The sequence below is a fragment of the Vulpes vulpes genome, chromosome 2, assembly GCF_048418805.1.
Source record: "Vulpes vulpes isolate BD-2025 chromosome 2, VulVul3, whole genome shotgun sequence".
Taxonomy (NCBI): domain Eukaryota; kingdom Metazoa; phylum Chordata; class Mammalia; order Carnivora; family Canidae; genus Vulpes; species Vulpes vulpes.
The window spans coordinates 29,044,588-29,067,540 of NC_132781.1; the positions used below are offsets into that span (position 1 = coordinate 29,044,588).

General features: G+C 38.5%; 1 protein-coding gene across 1 annotated transcript; it reads left to right on the forward strand.

The window, feature by feature from the left end:
* Positions 1 to 14,219: 14,219 nt before the first annotated feature.
* Positions 14,220 to 16,283, forward strand: KIF2B (kinesin family member 2B). Its single transcript, XM_025996290.2, has one exon. It carries the CDS (start codon positions 14,220 to 14,222, stop codon positions 16,281 to 16,283), a length of 2,064 nt encoding a protein of 687 aa, XP_025852075.2.
* Positions 16,284 to 22,953: the final 6,670 nt, after the last annotated feature.

Here is a 22,953-nt window from a genome sequence, read left to right on the forward strand (position 1 = left end):
TTTAGCACCGCCTTCAGCCCAGGGCCTGATCCTGGAGACCCAGGATCGAATCCCACATCGGGCTTCCTACATGGAGCCTGCTTCTCCCTCTGCCTGTGTCTCCGCCTCTCTCTCTCTCTCTCTCTCTCTGTGTCTCTCATAAATAAATAAAATATTAAAAAAAAAAACACTAAAGAACAACAGAATTATTTTTTTATTTGTTTTTAGGTGTCTTGGTAGTTGTTTGCCAAAGGACTATTTTTTCCCCTACTAATGAAAAGGGGGAGTTTTCTTATTAGTGAAAATACTGTGTTAAAAGTGAAGCCATTCTGACTTTTCACCTTGATAAAATATCAGTAAGTTCCTGGAAGCATATTATAGCTTAAACATCTAGGGTAAGAAACAAAGAACTACTATTCATGATGATATGGAATGGTTTCAAAATGGCCATGTATTTTGACATGCAAAATGCTGTAGATAAATTGCAAAACATGAAGGGAAATTCTTATGTATAAAATGCAGCTGCCAGAAGAAGAGCAACTGGTCTCATACAAAGTGCAAGAGAAGCTGTGCCTTGCTTCTTTCTATACAACTGATTCACAGCCACAGGATCAGTAACTTATGTACACATGAGTATAAGCAGAGCAGGTGTGTATGTTCTTTATGATTTTGGCATATCGTTGCCACTTTTAATCCAAAACATTCTCAAATCTGGCCAATTTTTCTCCACACTTTGGAAGAATCATTTTCTTTTGGCCGGAGACTCACTGTAAAGTTTCAGGCCTCGAGAGGAGGTTTTGTTTACAAATGCAGAAGGGAGAAAGATCAAAATCTAAGCAAGAACAGAGGTAGCCTTGCCACCTTAGTTCCACATGGAGTCACACTTCCAACTTCAGAATGAGAGTTGGCTGCACTCACAACACAAAGGTTAATTTTGTTTCAGATGACTGAAATATCCCACAGCTGGAGAACACATTTCCAGCACCAATGCATGTGTGCTCTTCAGCAGCAGTGATTTGCTCAGAGACTTCAGTGAAATCTCCCTGACAGTATACATAAAAATACATTAGCTACAAGGAAAAAGAGTCTGGAAAGCGGGAGGGACCATGGAGAGTATGTGAAGACAAAGATGGGACAGACAAGGTTGCCATGTGAGATCCCATCTCAGAACTGCAAAACCTAAAGTAAAACAACACAAGTCCTACCTTTCATTTCTATGGATTAAAAAAAATTCCAGATACTGACAGTATGGAACAGTTAAGACCCCAGTAAAAGATCATTCTGCTGTAACCTCCTAAATGTGTCAGGGTAGATTCTGTTCTATTTTCTCCCGTTCCTTGTCATAGCAGAGATTTCTCCCACGACAACACTTAGGCTGTGAGCTGGAGACAGTATGGTATGGCACAATCATATGGATTTTGGAGTTGTATGTAAGCCCCAAGTTCCAGCCACTCACTATTCTGCAGGGAAAAATCACTGCTTTTCATCATTAAATGAAGATAGTAATGCCTCAGAGAGTTATAAAGTTGTTCTAAAAATGAAACAGAATTAAATATATAGAGATACACATAATCTGTGGCATATAAAATTTTATATAAAATATTTATGTATTTTACACACATATTTATGAATCTATGTACATGTATAGACATACACATATATATGTATGTATGAGAAGCAGAGAGATACAGTTGACCCTTGAACAACACAAGTTTCAACTGTGTGGATCCACTTATATTCAGATTTTTTTTCAATAAATACAGTAGAGTACTGTAAATGCATTTTCTCTTCTTATGACTTTTCTCTAGCGTATACTTTATCATAGGGACACAGCATATTATGCATATAAAATACACGTGTCGATCAACTGCTTATGTTATCAGTAAAGCTTCTGATTAATAGAGGCTATTAGTAGTTAAGTTTTGGGGGAGTCAAAAGTTCTACATGTGGTTTTGATTGCACATGTGGTAGGTGCCCCAACCTCCACTTTGTTGAAAGGTCAACTGTTCACATATGCCTAAGGAGACAGAGAAAGTGAGAAAAATATTTAAGAACGTAGCCCTGGGTCTAGCACATAATAAAACGTTCCCTAAGTAGTATCTATCATTACTAGTTCTAGGATTCATTGTTCAATCACAAACATTTTTGAGTGGCACCTATGTGATAGGTCACTGCACTTGAGGAGTTTATTTTGTAGTGTAGAATACATGCAAGTGGCAAATGTACAATAGTGCTTCCACAGAGAGAAACAATAAAGTATGTAGGGGGATGATCTAATGCAAACTTAAAAGCTAAGGGAGGTCTTCTTATGTAAAATAGCTTGTGAGTTATGAAATGTCTGAAGTGCACAAGGAAGGTAACCAAGAGAAATAAGGGAGATGAGGGAGGGATGGAGTTCTACATGGAGAAGACAGAGTCAAAGAAAATAACAAACAATCATCCTTTTTAGAGAGTGTTCTCTGGGTCACACACTGTATCAAGCAATTTGCATATCTCATTTAAACCTCAAGATCAGCAACCTGTATTTATCGAGCTGATACTGTCTATCTGACTTTAATGCACAGGCTGTTTACCCCAATGCCATGGAATATTTGGGACTAGCCCATCATGGGATTGGAGCATGAAGCTGGATAGGGGGCAAGGGCAGAAGTCCAAAAAGGAAAAGAGGGAAGCACCAGTGCCCTGAATGAGCCAGTTGATGGGACTTTATGGGAGAGGAAGGAAGTGCCTTACATGTGTGGTTTAGCAAAGGCATGAGATGGCTTAGTGCATGGACTTGGCTGAATTGGAGACAAATCTGCAGGAAGAGGGACCATTAGAAGGTTCTGGCAGTAAGTTATTTAAGAGATAATGATGGCTCAAACTAAGGCAGTGACAGAAGTAATTTGGGGACAGATCCTGAAGTTTTCAAGATGATGAAATGAAGGGAAACAAGAAGTAAGAGAAGAGCTAGGTTTGGAGCTGGAGAAACTGGGTAGATTAACCCAGACAGGGAAATCAGGAGAAATAACCTTCGAAGTCAAAACTATGTAAGATGCAAAGTGCTTAGTACCTTAGAGCCATTCAATACATAGTAGATTTTTTTTTCTCTCACTGTTTCTGGTTCTTTTTATCTTTCTAAAGCTACTATTATGTACAACCTGGTTCTAGTTTCGCAGTTCCAACATTGTATCAAATACAGATATGTATTACAATTGCCATTATTTTCCCAACCAAGAAAAGTCCTTATCATAGGGATCTTTGAAACTAATCACTAAAGTAATAATCTAATCATTGTCCTGTTATAGTACAAATGTTCCCCATACAAATGAAAGTACTCTTAGTTTTAAAAATATATCCACATTACATCACTTATCATCAGGGAAATGTAAATCAAAACTACGATGAGACATCACCTCACATCTGTCAGAATGGCTAAAATCAACAACACAAGAGACAACAGGTGTTGGCAAGGATGCAGAGAAAGGGGAACCCTCTTGCACTGCTGCTGAGAATGCAAACTGATGCAGCCACTGTGGAAAACAGTATGGAAGGTCCTCAAAAAGCTAAAAATAGAACTAACTACCTTATAATCTAGCAATCACACTACCAGGTATTTACCTAAAGAACCTGAAAACACAAATTCAAAGGGATACATGCACCCTGATATTTATAGCAGCATTATCAAGCCAATAGCCATTATCAACCAATATGGAAACAGCCCAAGGGTCCATCAATTGATGAACAGATAAAGAAAAAAATATATATATATATAATGGAGTATTACTCAACCATAAAAATCAATGAAATCTTGCCATTTGTAACCACATGGATGAAACTAGAGGGTATAATGCTAAATGAAGTAAGTCAGAGAAGAACAAATACCATTTGATTTCATTCATATGTGGAATTTAAGAAACAAAACAAACAAGCCAAGGGGAAAAAAGAGAAAGAGGGGCAAACCAAGACACAAACTCTTAACTACAGAGAACAAACTGAGAGTTATCAGAAGGAAGGTGAGTAAGGGGATGGGGGAAAAAGGTGATGGGGATTAAGAAGTGTACTTGTGATGAGCACCAGGTGATGTGTGGAAGTTTTGAATCACTATATTGTACACCTGAACCTAATACTTCACTGTATGTTGACTAACTGGAATTTAAATTAATATATATACACACATATTAATTTTAATGTATTTCATATAAACACTTTTTTCAGGCAAAGTGCATATAACAATGATAGCCTAGTGTGTGCCTGGCACATAATATTTACTCAATAAATGTACACTGAATGAATATCTCTGAGTTCTGTTGACCAGGCAGGATCTCAAAATCCATCTGCTTCCAACCAGAAAAGTCTAATTGATTGGCTACTGTCTGTAGAGTATTAAAAAACAGGACAAAGTAAAAGACAGTATGAATTATTAAGTTCTCTCAAACCTAAAATTCTGTAATTCCACTATGAGAAATATCAAGAATCATGTGTCTCTCTGGACATATAACACCACAAAATCATTTTTTCATTAGTGACCTGGGAAAGAAGGAAACTATAAAGACACTCTGTAGATAAAGCCTAAAGATGTCTTACAGATAAGTTCCAAGTCATGGGTCATATAGATTCAAAATCCTTCTCAACAAGGTCATCTTTTATCAGCCCTCAACATCTTCCATTAGGATATGGCTTCTTGAATTCTTACTGTTACATAGGTCCTATGCTAAGAGTGTCACATATATTACTACACACTGTTTTCACTACAGCATACCAACATCAGTTACTGATGTTTGACATACCAAAAAAAAAAAAAAACAAAACAAAACATCTGAGAATTAGAGAGATAATAACTTTCCCAGTATTCATATTTGGGAACTATGATTCTTGTTGCTTTTTAAAATCTTTCTTGTTCAAATTCAACTTGCCAACATATAGTACATCATTAGTTTCAGATGTAGTTTTCAAGTATTCATCATTTGAGTATAACACCCAGTGCTCATCACATCATGTGTCCTCCTTAATACCTGGTTACCCAGTTACCCCATCCCCCTACTTACCTACCCTTCAGAAACTCTCAGTTTGTTTCCCAGAGTTGAGAATCTCCCATGGTTTGTCTTCCTCTCTGATTTTTAAAATGTGCTCTGATATATATTAAAATTACTACAAGTATTTGTGCCCTGGTTCCAATTGAGGTCACTTTTTATCAATGACAGTGTGTAAAAATTTTCTCTGGGTTCCAGCTTTCTTATTAGTAAGATGTGACAAATCATGTCTACCTTGTTTACGATATAGTATGTATCAGTACTTTGTCAGTAACAAAGAAATACTTACATATGGATGGAACTGTGATAGTGTTATTAGCTCACAGACTGAGGTTAATGCTAAACTATAATCTGAATTAATAGAATCTCTGCATGATTATGAATTAGTAGCAGTAATATTAAATACAAGCTTTCTCCTAGTAATATTTTAACACTTTTCTTACACATAAAATTAATAAAAATTGACTGTGCCTCATTAAAGCATCAAGTAGACAATATAGTACTTTCAGTTTTTGGTAAATCATTATAACGGCTAATTTTTATTGGTTTGATAAAATTTATCTATTTAATTAATGAGACCAGTAATTATAACTCAAAATAAAACCTGACAAGATTGATAATGTTTTCTCCCATTCTATTTGAGATAGCTCTTTTATATACTATTATGTTTTAATGAAGTAGGAAACAAGGCCCATCTCAAAGGTCCCATTCACAATGTAGAAATATTCTAGAACAACTTTCTGTCACCCTATGCATGTTTCACTTTCAAATATTCTCCTTCCCAGAAGGTAAATTTCAATAAAATTAACTAGAAACATTTAATGAATCATGTACTAGGTTTCCCTAATACTTGTGACCATATATCATGCTACTTATACTTAAATAAAAGAAGGCTATGAGAACAAAATGATTGCAGAGTCATGTATACCTATACTCAGTCAAATCTGGATGAAAACTGAATTTTCTATACAAGTTTCTTATTCATATAAAAAACAAAATCTTTTACACAGTGAAAATAATTAGATTACCTTTTGAATGAAGCTTAACTGCAAATCAGAACCACTTTTAACTTAGGGACAGAGAATTGAGAGATTTGGTCCCTTTTTTTTTTTTTTTTTTTTTTTTTTTGCAGAGGAGGAAGTGGAATTTCAGAAAAGTGATGTTTCTTGCTAAGGATCAAATAAAAACCATTGTCCGAGCTGACAAACCTAGGTCTGTTTTCTCCACGTCTAAAGCTCTTTTATTAAAGTTCCGTTGTTTGGTAGTCATCTTTTGATAGTGACAATCTAATAGGAATAACAGAGAATAAACAATGAAAGAAGCAAATAAACACAGTAATTATACAATATGGTAATAATAAGCAACAATTGCTAAGTTTTTACAGTGCGCCAGGCCTTGTTCTAAGCTTTTTTTTTTTTTTTTTTTTTTTTTTATTTAACTTGTACACATTCCTCACAGCACCCCTATGAGGCAGATACTACTGGTAACTTTTATAGATGAAAAATACCTGAGACAGAGAGATTAAGTGACTCGTTTATTATAGTCATGGAACCTAGGAAACAATGGAGTCAGGGCTCCAATCAAGAAGAGACAAAGGCACACATCTCTCAAGAGGAGGGCCGGAATGCCAAGAATCTCATTCCAAAAAAAGCAAGGTATGCAAAGTCCTTGATTCAGGAAAAAGTTGGGTGTGTCCCAAAACTACAAGACTGGATGGCTAGAATGTCAGTTTTAAAAGGGAGGAAGAATGACAAAGGGCAAAGTATGCAAGGTCTTCCAGCTAGGAAGAAAAGGCTGAGTTTTCAAGCAGTGAAATGGAAAAGCATTGAACATTTTTTTAAAACAGAATGGGAACATGTTCTGAATTACATTTGTTCAGTCTGGTTGAAAAATCCATGTTGTTGAGATTTGACAATCATGTCTTCATTCATGTATCCATTCATTCATTTACTTAACAACTAATTGCTAAGTGCTGATTTTTGCACACAGCCTTACCCAACATTCGCTATGCAAGCAATACACCTTATTTACCAAATCAAATATATATTCATTAATAGTGAAAGGTTATATCTAGAGGTTTCCCAACAATTGCTGAATCTTAGCAGCTTGTATAATATGAAATACATTACTCAGCATATAAACCAATCCATTGGTTATCTCTGTGAAATCAACCAGTTGCTTAAGAGAAGGCTTTTTTTTACCCCCTGAATCAACTGGTTCTTTTGACATCATGTCCTATTCTTTAGAATCTTAGTGTTCTTCTTTTTTATTTCCAGATATGAATATAAAAAGTGTTAGAAAATGGCAAACATATGTTACTCTGACAGGTAGATACCAGGCTCCAACAATGATAAGTGGTGCTTGCAATATTACCTACAGAAATCATACTGAGACATAGTATAAAGCTAAGGGTTTTCAGTCTTGGCATAAGTTTCACCTGACACACTTAGCAAAAAGGCAAAAGCAATCGAAACGCATGGGTAAATCATACATTTACCTCATGCTATGCAATGGTTCAATTTAACATTCATTAAATATCTACTACGTACTACATGCAATTCTAAAACACTGTGGGGGATACAAAAATAAATGGTATGCTTTCATGTTTATAAATCTTTGATGACATGAGGTCTTGATATCATACAATTTTATTCATTGTGGGGGCCGAGAAAATTAAGGCCATTCCACTTTAAGTTCAGCGTTAGCACAAGTCCAGCCATCCCAGGCCCCTGTGAATAAGAGCTGAACTTTACCTTACTTCAGTTATAGGAAGAAAACAGCTTACAGCTTAATATCCTAGAAAGCCCCATATTAGAATAAGAACAGAGCCCAAGCAAGGGCAGGAAGCCCCTATTAGAATAAGAACAGAGCTCAATGCCCTTGAAAGCCCCATATCAGAATGTAAACAGAACTTGAGAAATCCCCCCATCCCCCGCCCCCCCCCCCCCCCCCCCGGAGGTCCCCTAGACCAGCACATAAAACTAAGCTGAAACCCACCTCGGGGTCCAAGTCCCTGCTCTGCTGTGTCGGGTAAACTTGGACCCAAGCTCCAGCTTGTAAATAAACCCTCATGTACTTGCATCAGTGTCGGCTCCTTGGTGGTTTCTCGGATTCGCAATCTTGGGCACAACATTCATGTTGTTAGACAATAATACCAAAGATTAGATTTTGCAACAAGCCTTTTGCAGAAACCTAAAAGTAACTTTCCCAGTAAAACTTAATTATGTCCCAATTGTTGAATCAGCGGTATCCTCAAACATTCAAAATACAAAAGGAAAGAGAGAAGAAAAAGAAAGAAAGAAAGAAAGGAAGGAAGGAGGAAGGAAGGAAGGAAGGAAGGAAGGAAGAAGAAGAAGAAGAAGAAGAAGAAGAAGAAGAAGAAGAAGAAAAAGAAAGAAGAAAGAAAGAAAGAAAGAAAGAAAGAAAGAAAGAAAGAAAGAAATTTCAGTAGCCACTGCCACAGGTATATCAAAGGATTATTCATTTTTTTTTGTTCACAGAACCATGAGATCATAAAATCTCTGAACAGAAAGAGACCTAGAAGGCATGCCATCCAATGCTTTCTGGCTTCACACTAATATAAGAATCACCCAGGGGGCTTTTTAGTGACATAGATTCCCAGGCTCTGGCTGCTAGAGTCTGATTCAGCAGTCCTGGGTGGAGACAGGCAATCTGTACTTTGTCAGAAATTCCCAGATGATTCTGATATATAGCCAGATTTGAGAACCCAGATCTAGCCTAACTCCTGGATCTATTATTTAAATCTGGTCTGCACTATCTCTCCAAACAAATTGTCATTTATCATTTACTTTTTGCTTGGATATATACTGGGACTCTGGATATATATAGGACTCTGACTCTCAGCTGCAATTACAAGAATGTTATCCATATATCTGCTATATATATATATATATATATATATATATATATATATATGTGTGTGTGTGTGTATGTATATGTTATACACATGCATATACATGCATGTGCCTGATTATCTGTTAACATGTCTCCCAAACTGGGGCTGTAAGCCCTCGAGGTCAGAGTCTAGGACAGTTTTCTTCACTATTTCATATCTAGCACTTAGCTCAGACCTTGACATTTAAAAGATAGTCATTAAGGTTTGTTGAAAGTATACCTGACTGAATGAGTTCCTTCATTAGTTTGACCAGAAGTCTCCCCTCTGAAACATCTACCTATTATTTCAGTTTTTATAATTTTACAAAACTTGGTATGTCCCTACTCTGGATACCAGGTACACAAAAGCAACTTTAGAGAGAAAGATGCAGATACATTTAATCAAAAATGGTAAGTGTACTGTCAAACATAAGTATGGAATAAAGGTGGGAATTGAGAGGAAGGCAAATAATCTAGTTGTGATTGAGGCAGAGGAGAAGAAGCTGTGAATGTCAAGAAATGCTTTTCAAGAGAAGTGATGCTAAGTCTTGATGGTTTAGCACTTCCATAATTGAATGTTCACACATGTTATCTCAAAGAGCACACACTATGCTCCTCTTCTTTATAAGTATATATAGAAAGGTCTGTTCTCAAACCTTCTCTAGAACAAATATCCAAGTTCCTATAATTCTTTCTCATAAAGGTATTATGTATCCCTTATAGTTTTTTGTTCATTCCATAGCAAGCAATTAACTTAAATACCCTGAACTGCATGATATAAAGCCTCAAAGGGCAAGGAATACAGCATGTGGCTTTCAAGTTAAAGGGCCATGGCTAAGCTACAAAGACATCTACTTTGCTCATGGGTAGCATGATTTCTGTAGTTGTAGCCTGAGTTACAAGCAAAAAATACTGATATATACATTATGAACAAAACCCAAGCCTCTCCTTTCAGCATACTGAGTAAAACTGAAACATGAAGGCTGATCAACAAATAGGTTTAAAGTGAGACACCGTGGTTAGTTTAACCACCTTGGTTTACACCATAGACTAACTTCCACAATCAACAGATACATAGGAATCATGTAAATATCCCCATGTAAGCAGTGCTGTTTAATAAGCTGGGGAAAGATGGCTCAAGGTTGATGTCGTTGTCATAGAAACAATTGCCTATTAAATCAGTAAGAGGCTAGAGAAATGTGGACTTATCAGTTCTGGTTAAGTGCAGTGCATGGGGAAAATGTCGAAATGTCAAAAGACAGAGATACCTGCTGTAATGGTAAAATACTATTCTTATTTTAAAAGGTAATTTTCCCATTGTTTTCTAAAGGCATACACCTACTAAGTTACCCATCTACTCCTTAAAAAAAAATACACACAAAAACCACAACTTTTAAACTGGAAATGATGAATTCCATTTCTTCAAAGAGATTTGGGAAAACTTACTGAGCTCCTCTGAAGACTAAATCAACTGCAGGTTGCATCCGTATACTGGCAAAGTGCAGCCCCCCTTGGTGATCAAACAAACTGAACAGCTGCTAGGTGCCCATTAATACAGTGCTAGAAAGGTGGTTATTTGATGCATTTCTCCTGGGAGGTTTGTATCCAAAATGAAACTAGAAATCACATTCTGTCCCGTAAAGTTATTCTGACAGGCCCAACCTGGGAGAAGGTATGTAATTAATAGATGAAAATTACTAAGCTCATTTCCTGTCCTTACTTCCTCCCATAGTACTCTCTCTTGAGGGGTCTACACGTGATACTTGTTAGATTTCTAAAAAAAAGGGGGGGTGGGACTTGAAATAAAGAGGATGTATCAGTTGTTTGGCAAGGCATAGGCTTCTAACAGGGACACGGAAAAAAACGTGTAAATGGTAAGCTCCTTGAGGGTAGTATACGTTTGACATAAGAAATAGCAGGTGGTAAGTATTTCATAGAAATAGATTTTTTTTGGTTATTTTTAGAAAAAAAAATACAGTGTCTCCAACCTTCAGTATCTAACCTGGAGAAGCTGCTCCTCTATCATATAGCCATTCAGGTCTTGGTCAAGAATGATGCTGTAACTTGTATCTAGGCCTTCACACTTTGACAAATACTATATTTATTTCATTAGTGAAGATTCACGGTGTTTTCTTAGATGGACAGTTTCCTCAGAATAAATTCCACAAAGTGAGAAGGTTATGTCAATGGTGACTTAATTCTGAATTCTGTATTAGTAGATAAAAAAGATATTGCTGCAAATGTAGTTTCAAATTATCAAAATTGTCAAAGCACTCAAATGACTCTCTCAGATTATTGTTATATTTACTTATGAGAATTTTCTTTTGTAGTTGCTCCTGAAAATGAAGAGTTTGAGTCCCCTTGATCAAACAAACCTAACCAGTACCAGATACTATTTCCTAGGAAGGGACATCTCCATTTAATGCTATTTTACCTGAGTATTATCAACAAGGTCAGAGCAACATTTCCAGGGGTAGAGATATTTAGGACAGGTATTAGAGAGGCCAAGGAAAGTTTATTCTGGTCTAGAGAGAAACCAGTGATTCCCAAGGCATGTGTTCCCAGAACTAGCAGCATCAGCATCACTTGGGAACTTGTTGGACATGCAAATTCTTGGCCACACCTTATATTTCTGCATCAGAATCACTAGGGAGGGGACCAGCAATCTGTTTTAACAAGCTCTGTAGGTGAATTTCACATACCCTTATATGGAGAACCACTGGGCTAGAAATTAGTAATTTGGAAAAAAAATACTTTGAAGGACCTCAAATTATTCAGTACAGCTCAATTTTAGACTAAGTGTGGAGGGTATAAAGCTTGAGGATGAAAAGGCAGTCAAGGTGGCAATGTGCACCTGTGCCCTCGTACGGAATTTGTACGGAATTTGTACCTGTGCCCTCGTATGGAATTTCAATTAGGGTGATGGAGAGCTACTAAAATGTTTGTAAGCAGCGAATTACTATGGAATTAGCTGTCAGGATAACTCTAGGAGCAGCATGAGAAATAGACCGAGTCCCTGTTTGGATAAGGATAACCCCAAGGAAGTAGGGTTATAATTGGTTGGGAGATTAAAAGATGTCACAGTTAAATAAGACTTCTAGAGATGGGGAAAGGACTAACTCCAAATCAGAATGGGCTGAAGAGGAGGGAGAAGTCAGTGGGTGGATGTTGGAACTCCTAAGAATAATTAAAAATACCTAAGAGTGCATGCACTCTCTCACTCTCCCTTTCTCCATATATATATTAATAATAATAATAATAATAATAATAATAATAATAAACGGTGGAAATACATGAGATAGTCAAGGGAAAATATATATAAAGAAGACAACTAAAGGGGAGGAGTGAGGAAAAGTCCTAAAATAGCTAAAAAGACCTTTATAGATATGCTGGACAGCAAAATAAACTTTAACCTTTGATTTTTGCACCACCACTTTGAATCTTGTCATTTATGGTCTATCTGTAAAAAAATAAATAAGTAAATAAAAATCACTGCCTCAGGTATAAAAATGTGCTTTACCAAGAAGAGCTAGAATTTGTATAATTTTGAGAGAGACTACATTTTTTTAAAAGATAAAGGTAAATTATATATACATATATATATAAATGTAAATATATATATATATATGTATAACTTGAAAGCAGCAAGTTTTTTTTTTTTACAGCAAGTTTTTTTTTTAAAGATAATTTAACCTAATGAAAAACAGAGGGATTAGGGTTATTTACATAACGCCCTGAGAAAAGGAAAACAAAAACTGATTTCAAGCACAACTTTCAATATTGATAAGTTGGAAAATTAAAAAAATAATAATCATAAAAAGATAGTTGGAGAAAGTCCTTTCTCCCGTCCCTCTACTAGCATTCAGCATCCCCCTGAAATGAGCACAACATACTAATCCAACTTACCAAATATCCCCCCAATACACCTTCTTTTTAAAATCTAAGTTTTATTAAATTTACTGAGGAGAGGAACTTCCATTAAGAAGAAGTCGATTTATAACAAGAATGTGCTTCCATCATGGCCCTTGGTCCTAAAGAAGGTTGGAAGTACACCAGGCTACTTCATGCCATTTTGAGGCTGTCATTGAAATTACCACCAGACTTACAGCTAAAAGACAATGTGCTATGCGGAAGGAAAAGAAAATGTCACCTTCATCTTCATGTGGCCTATCTAGCAGTTGATGTCAATTTTTTTTTAAATTTTTAAAAATTTTTTGTTTTTGCAAGTAAATCATCCTACAGAAAAAAATCTGCAATCTTGCCAAAACATACAGTTGCCTCTGATGATCTTAGCTGCCCTTCCATTTCCCTTAACCATCCTGCCTGCCCTACCTTAACTTCTAAAGGGCACACGCACACACATTTTGGGATGAGGAGGGGGTATAAGATGAATTCTCTCTTTCCACCAACAGTCCCTCCTTTCTCTCCAAATTATGCATAACGAGGCCAGTAGTGTAATTACTGAAGGAATTTAGAAAGGTAATTACTGAAATAATCTCAAAAATGGTGGTGTCTGCCATGCAACAAAACTCACTTTAGAGCTATCAGAGCCACCTGGAATGTGATAAACACTTTGTGTTTGCAAACCCAGATGCTGCACCAAAGGAAATGCCATATTAGCAAATTACCACAAGAAGCCACTACATTCAACTCATTTTGATTTTGTAGTGAGAACTCCCACTGAACAGGAATAACTTGAAGTTGTGACTGTTCAAAGTCCAGCAAGTTTTGAAGGGGATGTGGGCCGGAAGAGGGATGGCAGGTTTGAGGGAGTTTCTCTGGGATCCTGCCCTTAGAAGCCTGTGATTTGCAGACAGCTCTACCCTCACTCGCTCCTGCTGATCACAAAAGGGTTGAAGCTGAAGCAAACATTCACCGGTCCTCAAACTGAAGCACCCAGCTTAGACGCTGCATGCGGCTCCAGACTGCAGGCCGGAACGGATGGTCCTAAAGCTGAAGCACAACAGCCCACGGGACACATACCACGCTCCTAACTGCGACCCCTATGTACTCAGTGGCAGAGAACAATTTTTTCTATTCCAGCTGTCTTTGTACCTAGAATCACGAATGTGACTTCACCCCACCCCCACCCCCCCACCCCCTGCTTTCACCTCGCGGCTCCTCCCCCCCAACCCCCCACTCCCGCTGCCACTTGTCTCCATCCTTTTGTGACGCCAGTGGTTGAGGCAGAGCCTTGGTATGGGACTCACAAAGGCAGGTGCAAACCACAAGCGCCTCAGTGCCCTGGGCGCTTCAGGCTGGCTTGGGCTCAGGTCCTCCTGCTCCAACCCCAAGGGCCCCAGCAAGCGAGCCCTGACACCTCCATCCTTCACCATGGCCAGCCAGTTACGCCTCCCGGCCGCCCCCCGCCTCGCAGCCTTGAAACCCTTGAAGCCGCACTCGGGGGACGTGCAAGTGGGCATCTGCGTGGCCATCCAGCGCAGCGACGGGCGGATCCACCTCGCTGTGGTCACAGAGATCAAAAGAGAAAACTCTTGGGTCACGGTAGAGTGGGTCGAAAAAGGAGTTAAAAAGGGCAAGAAGGTTGACCTAGAAACCATATTCCTGCTGAATCCAGCGCTGGCCTCTGCTGGACACCCCACGCCGTCCCCGCTGCTGCCCTTGTCTCTGGCGCCCGCTTCAGCCCTCGGGGACCAGGGCTCCGCCACGCGCTGGATTGCGGCCATCCCCCAGAAAAACGAAATGCCCTCAGGGGACAGCCTGGCTCTCAGAGTCCCCAGCAACCCTTGCCTGATGAAGCGGAAAAAGTCCCCCTGCCTCCGGGAAATTGAGAAACTGCAAAAACAGCGGGAAAAGCGCAGGCGGCTGCAGCTGGAGGTCCGAGCCCAGCGCGCCCTCAGTGTCAACACGGGAAACCCCAACTACGAGATCATGCGCATGATCGACGAGTGCCGCAGGCACCTGGACTGCAGCAAGGTGTGCAGCCGGGAGCCCCGCGAGGACCACCGCATCTGCGTCTGCGTGAGGAAGCGTCCTCTCAACCAGCGGGAGACCACCCTGAAGGACCTGGACATCATCACCATCCCCTCGGACAACGTGGTCATGGTGCATGAGTCCAAGCAAAAGGTAGACCTCACTCGCTACCTGGAGAACCAGACCTTCTGCTTCGACCATGCCTTCGATGACACCGCCTCCACCGAGTTAGTGTACCAGTTCACTGCCCAGCCGCTGGTGGAGTCCATCTTCCGCAAGGGCATGGCCACCTGCTTTGCCTACGGGCAGACAGGCAGCGGCAAAACGCACACCATGGGCGGAGCCTTTTCGGGAGGGGATCAAGACTGTTCCAAAGGCATTTATGCCCTGGTGGCGCAGGATGTCTTCCTCTTGCTCAAAGCCAGAGCTTATGAGAAGCTGGACCTCAAAGTCTATGGGACATTTTTTGAGATCTATGGGGGCAAGGTGTATGATCTGTTGAACTGGAAGAAGAAGCTGCAAGTCCTCGAGGATGGCAATCAGCAAATGCAGGTGGTCGGACTGCAGGAGCAGGAGGTGTGTAGTGTGGAGGATGTGCTGAACCTCGTGGAACTAGGAAACAGCTGTCGGACCTCTGGCCAGACATCGGTCAACGCCCACTCTTCCAGGAGCCATGCCGTGTTCCAGATCATCCTAAAGTCAGGGGGGAAACTGCATGGCAAGTTTTCCCTCGTTGACTTAGCCGGGAACGAAAGGGGAGCAGATACTGCCAAAGCCAACCGGAAAAGGCAGCTGGAGGGGGCGGAGATAAATAAAAGTCTCCTAGCGCTCAAAGAATGCATCCGAGCTTTGGGTCAGAACAAGTCTCACACCCCATTCAGAGCCAGCAAACTGACGCAGGTGCTCCGGGACTCCTTTATAGGCCAGAACTCCTCCACTTGTATGATTGCTACCATCTCTCCAGGAATGGCCTCTTGTGAAAACACCCTCAACACTTTGAGATATGCAAATAGAGTGAAAGGATTAGCTCTGGATTTAACGCCCCACCATCGTTGTGTCTATCCGGTTGGACCTGAGGTGCCACGGATGTTGGAAAATCACATTAGAAATTCAAAAACATCCCTTCAGAGGGATGGATTTATTAATATACCTAATATACAGAGTGAGAAGGAAAAACAGGCTAAAGACATTGAAACATTATCCACCCCGTTAGTGGAGGATACAAGGAGGACTTCATGGAAGGAATCAAGCCAATGGCCAGGGAACAACATCCAGGAGACAGCTGGTGAGGGAAATTACGATGCTGATTTTTGCATTGCCCAGTTATTGTCCATTTTGGATCAGAAAATAGGTATTCTGACTGAGATTCAAAAGAAACTGAAATTATTACGAGCTGACCTCCAAACGAAGACCAAGTATAATGGAGCCAATGATAAGAGGTCAGATCTGAAAAGTAATCGCTAGAAGTCAGATCTGAAATGATGGATACACTGCTGTGGCCCCTACCTCTCTTATAAAAGAAAATGTCTAAATTATCTAGATATAAAGATCTTCCTGGAAAGCTTAAAACATCTTAAAGTATGCTTGTCAGAAATGTTCTCTTTCCTCCTCCATATTTCTGTAGTTCATTTTCATTTTGTAGGACATTGGTGCTCAACTGGGAACCACTTGCCTCCCAGGGACATCTGGCAATGTCTGGAAACTTTCTATTGTCAAAACTGAGGTTGAGGGGGTCAGTGATACTGACATATATTGAGTAGAAGGCCAGAGATGCTATTAAATATCCTAAGATGTACCAGACAGACCCCACAACAAATAACTATCTGGTTAAAAATAGTACCAAGATTGAGACACCCTGCTGTAGAAAGAGTCTAGCTATGATGAAACCAGATATGCTAGGTCTGTGACCAGGAAAGCATGAAATTACAGATTAAAGGAACCAGAATTACCCCCTCCCCACCCCCCAAAAAAGAGACCAGAATTAGAACATATCAAGGGTACACAATGGAGTAAATCTAATGATATCCACTCATGAATTTCTACTGCATGGATATGTAGATTCAAGTGGTTTCTAAGCTCTAGTCAAATAGGGGGTGGGGAAGGGAGGGGATTTTCTTTGAGGGAATCTGTGAGAACCTAGAATTGAGAGAGAGCTTTATTTTTAATCTTTTGAGTTGAAATTGGCAGAGCACTGTACTTCCTGAGAGTGATAAAGTGTGTGTGTGTGTATGTGTGTTGGATAAGCATTGGTTTTGTTGACTATGGTGTCTTTAAACTTTTTTCCTCTCGTTTTCTTGCCAAATTTTGTGCTTATATAATTCACATAAAAAACTTTCCTCCATCAAATTAAGGTGAGGAGCAAGTCAGCAAAGTAGTAGAAAGGGTCTAGCCTGAACCAGGACACATCCCATAAAGGCTTCACAGGGAATGTGGGAGATTAGCAATGCCTTAAGTCAATTGAATAAGGAAAAAAATTCCTGATTCAGAGGTCACAAAGTCCATCATTTTGGGGGAAAAGGGAGATAGAAGCTAATCTAATTTACAAATATAAATATAATAAATACCCTAATATACACTTAAGGTAGCTTAAGCAAACATATTGATAAAATACTATAATGAAATGATTAAGGATCTTTTGCTTCCAAGTCCATCAGTTCCAAGCTCCTTTTTAAAAGAATACAATGGAATGATTTGCAAAGAAAGTGCATGGCAGATGGGAGAAATTTGGGGACACAGAAAACAAGCATCCAAATTCTGTTAACTACCTTTGGCAGACATGACCTATTGTTTTCAAATTTTTCCTCTAGGTTGCAAAGACCTCACTGGCACTAAGAAAACAGACACTTCGTAACTACCATAGGGTAGAATGGTATTATCCTAGCAAAAAGTTATCAGTGTAAAACAATTAGGATAATCAGGAACACCTGGTCTCTAATAACTGGGCAATATAATGGTCTCTAAATAATTTTCTCTTCAGCTGCTTTACCTGCGCAGGTGAAGTTATATACTATTTTAAAATCAAATGAAACTTTGGACATCCATCTTCCCTTAGTGCTAGAAGATCTTTCCTTCAAAATGAGATGTTTTTAATCTAAGTTACTTTTGTATGCAAAGAAAGAAGTATGAGATTAAGAATCTTGCCTGGGTTCCAGTTCCAGCTCTATTATAGTTAATATCTGTAATTCTTGGTAAGTACCTTTGTCCCACTGAACTGCTTTCTTTCCTTTAAATCAGGCTAATTATAGCACCTGCTTCCAAAGATCAGAGGGTGGTTTTACTTTCTCCCTCCCTCTCTGCATCTTTTATGCCAGTGACCAGCGCCTATTATTGTTCTTGTTGTAATTGTCCTCATTGTTGTACTACAACCCTCATCTCCCTCATTCCCCCTCTACCACTCCTGCCACACAAGTTTGGGTAGCCTACTGCGAGTTTCAACATTTTGATATCAATAACATCAATTTTTTCCTATTTTATTTTTGAATGACATGAGATTTACAGTGCACACAAATCTTATCCAGGAATGTTAACAAAATGAGTACACCTATGCAAGGCGTACATATAGCAAGAAGAGAACACATATAGCAAGAAGAGAACATAATGTCTCAGAAACCTCATTCCTGCCTCATTTCCATTCACTCTACCCTGCATCAAAAGTAAGGACAAAAAAGAAAAAAAAAGGACTATTCTGACTAAAGTTATCAAAGATAAGTTTGCTTCTTTTTTCATATTTATGGGATCATACCCTAGATACTCTTGCATCTCTTATTTCTCTCAATCAAAATAATCTATGATCTGTCCTTTTTACATTGTTCTATAGTGTTTCACTGCATAAATAGCTCATAATTTATCAATTTTACTCCTGATGGAAAATTGAGTTGTTTCTATTTTAAACAATTTCTAGTGAGACTCTGAGCATTCTTACATATGTCATTTGGTACCGATTTATATGTTAAGTATGTCTCAGAATGGAATTCTTAGATTTACAATATGTGTATATTCAGCATACAGGTGATGTCAAGTTCTCCAAAGAATGTAGACCAATTTTACACAGGCATTTTACAAGAATTATGGGTCCTCCATATATTTGCCTACATTTAATATTGTTATTTTGTAAAATTCTAATTTTTACACCTTCTCATGTGTCTGGAAACCAATCTCATTATGTTTTTTCCCTCCCAATAATTAAAGTTGAAGATGTTTATATATGCTTACTGGCTATTTAGCTATTCTCTCTTGTGCCATATATGCACTCTGGATGCAAGTTCTTCTGTAGACTAGACTAAGACATTGCAAATGTCTCCTAACCAGTCTGTGGAATGCCTATTCATTCTCTTGATGATATCTTTTAATGACCATAAGCTTATAGATTTACTGAAGTTCAATTTAGTAGGTTTTTAAATCTAATGGTTAAGTTGCATTTAGTAAGTCTCTATCTATCCCAAATCATGAAAGTATTTTCTTTTGGCATCTTCTAAAAACTATCACTTGGGCTCTGATTGGATCCAGCATTTGCTCATCTGTATGTCTCCAGGTCAGCATCAGAAAAGAGCAGGACTGGAGCCAAGTAAGACTCAGTACATACGGTGTGCGGCTTCTTTGAGTCTACAAGTGGGACCGTGTTTGCCAAACCTGTCATTAAGATGTTTTCCTGCCTTCTCAGAGTAGCTCTCCTCAGTCTTAGGCTCCTACCTGGACCCCCAAGATCCTAAAAAGGTGTTTCTGTCTCTGGATGGTTGGCACATCATTGTTTATTGAGTAGGACAGGAGCTGGGGACTTTCTGTTCTACCACCTTGCTCACCCTATGAGTCTTATGTCACCTAGAGTTCTCTTTATGGGAAGATGTTACTCACTTGATGTATTTCGTACATATAAGATGATTTAGATTTAGTATTTTTTCTTATACCATTTTAATAAGTTGTATTAATTTATTATCATAGAACTATAGTATGTTCATTATCTTTAATGGTCATATTATTGGTTCCTAAGTTTTCATTCCTGATACTGTACCCTTTTTTTCTTAATCAGACTTGTAATATGTTTATAAATTTTTTTAAAAGAATTTATTTATTCATGAGAGACAGAGAGAGAGAGAGAGGAGGCAGAGACACGGGCAGAGGGAGAAGCTGGCTCCATGCAGGGAGCCTGATGCAGGATTCAATCCCCGATCTCCAGGATCACACCTGGGGCTGAAGGTGGCGCTAAACCGCTGAGCCACTTGGGCTGCCCTATGTTTATAAATTATTATCAGTTTTTTCAAAGAAACAACTCTTGGCCATTTATTTTCTTTATTGTATATTTCTTTCCATTTCATTAATTCCATTTTCCCTCCTTTGTGTAAATTCTGCTTTTTTTTTTTTTCATTTTTTTGAGCTCAATACTTAGATCATGAATTTGTCAGCTCTCTTTAGGCTTTTAATATTATAAATTTTCTCCTATGTGCTGATTTATCTATACAGAGTCAACACATATCACACTGATCCATAGTTCTGATTTACCCTTAAATTTAGAGTATAGCATGTATGATATCTTCACTGAAATTCCCAACCTCCATGGAAACTTGCTTTCCCAAAACTACGAGCTTGCTAAATTATCTGCTCTTTTAAAGTCACTTTTCAACAGCATTCTGTTTATTGTTCTATGCACACACAGTTTAGATTCAGCAAATAGCTGAGGATAATTTGCACATGAAAGGTAGGTCTTTCTCCTCTATGGTCCTTTTTTCTCCAAAATCATTCCTGTGGGCTTGGAGGCCTGAATTTCAGTCTTAAATCCCTATGAGACTGGGTCCCTGTGAGGCTGCAGCAATATTTACTTGGGTACTGCTCATTTGGGCTTACTGTTTACATTCAAGAATAAGTAAATGCCTCAAAGGGAAAAGGCAGCAGCAGGGAATGTAATGACCATCTTATTTTTTTTTTTTTTTTGACCATCTTAATATTGTTCTCTTTTCTCTGTGATTTTTAAAAAAAAATAGAAAAATAAAATAAAATAAAATAAATAGATTTGACTTTTAGTATATTCAGAGAGTTGTGCATTCATCACCACAATCAAACTTAAAAGATTTTATCACCCCTCAAAGAAACCTGCACCCCTTATGTCTCATTCCTTAATTCCCCTACCCCTAACCCTAGTTGATCACTAACCTACTGTGTGTCCCTATAGCTCTCTGCAATTCTGACTCCTTAGGTAGGTCCTGACTGTCTTGTTCTTTGATGTCTTCCTAAACTGCTGTCTTTTGATATTCTATTAAACTTCATTGTGCCATTGGTAAGATAGCTTGTATCTGTCTTGATGACACTATATTTGTTGACATAAATAATTATGCATTTTATACATGACTTTGTAGACAAACTACATATCACTAGCATTTATTATAATAAGTTCTAATCGATCTCAATCCAATGGACATTTTCATTCTATGTTGAAAACCTAACAAGTTAGGGAGCAGCATATCAACATAGGTAACTAATGGTACTCATTGGAGGATACAGGACAATGTTGAATGCATCATTGCCACCTAGAGAGATATATGTTAAATATTACTGGGCTTTTATCTAGTTTTTGCTTATTTGTTGTAGGTTTGGAAATGGAAAAAATAAATGGAACAAAGTCCTGAGTGCAATTCACCTACAGATCTTAACCCTCCTTAGGAAGAGCTGTGTACACAAACTTAGTTATGTATGTGTGTATAGACACAGAGTTTTACATAGTTACATATTTTTCCCATGGATTGTTACCTTCACATCTGTAGAATACAACTTAAACATTCTCCTTTAGTAAAAAATTGCTCTTGGTCTGACTGCCTTTGTTGAGTTGCCATTCTCCCTTAACAAGTGCTCATTAATGTTTCCACCAATGTAAATGTTTTCCTGAGAATATATATGTCCTTGAAATGATTTCAAAACACATGGCATGAAATTTAACATTAACACAGAAAGTAAGATATTACTGGGACATCTGGGTGGTTCAGTGGATTAAGTGTCTGACTCTTGATTTCAGCTCAGGTTATGATGTCAGAATTGTGAGATGGAGCCCTGCCTCAAGCCCTGCATCAGGCTCCATGCTAAGCCAGAGTCTGCTTGAGATTCTCTCTTCCTATCCCTCGGCCCCTCCCACTTGTTCTCTCTTTCTTTAAAATAAATAGGGTTGCCTGGATGGCTTAGTGGTTGAGTATCTGCCTTTGGCTGAAGGCCTGATCCCAGGGTCCTGGGATCGAGCCCTGCCATCAGGCTCCTCACAGGCAGCCTGTTTTCCCTCTGCCTATGTCTCTGCCTCTCCCTCTATGTCTCTCATGAATAACTAACTAACTAAATAAAATCTTTTTAAAAATAAATAAATCTTAAAAAAAAAAAAAAAAAGAAAAGATACTGTGTAAGTGAAAAAACTCAGAAAATTAATTGGGGTCCACTAAAAAAGAATTGCTGGCAGTTCACATGGATGTCCTGAAGTTGAAGAGGAGGGTTGCAAAGTAAATTAATGCTTTAACAAGAGTGTTTGGAAACTGGCAGAACTACTAAAGTGAGAAAAATAGAATACTTTCAGTACTTTGGAAACATCTATTTGCACACAAAAAGTTGACATGCTAATTACAAGCTTGCATCTGTTAATTAAAGTAGCTTTTCTTCACTCCTGTAGTGAACAGACTTATTTTTAATTGCTTCATGAACTTGGAATTAATAAAACTGCTTTTAAAATACAGAATTTAAGGGATCCCTGGGTGGCGCAGCGGTTTAGCGCCTGCCTTTGGCCCAGGGCACGATCCTGGAGACCCGGGATTGAATCCCACATCGGGCTCCTGGTGCATGGAGCCTGCTTCTCCCTCTGCCTGTGTCTCTGCCTCTCTCTCTCTCTCTCTCTCTCTCTCTCTCTCTCTGTGACTATCATAAATACAAAAAAATAAATAAAAAATAAAATAAAATACAGAATTTAAGATTTCATAATTTCAAATCCTCCTTCCCACAGTTAATCTGTGATAGTAAGTTTTTACAGGGTCATTCTATGACTTTTTTTCAGTGACATTATTTTCAACAATCTACATTAAAAAAAAGTAGGAGAGCCCTAGATAAATATGTATATATTGGTTCAATGAATGAGTGAATTATTCTTTCTTTGAAGTTCGATTACTGATTTAAA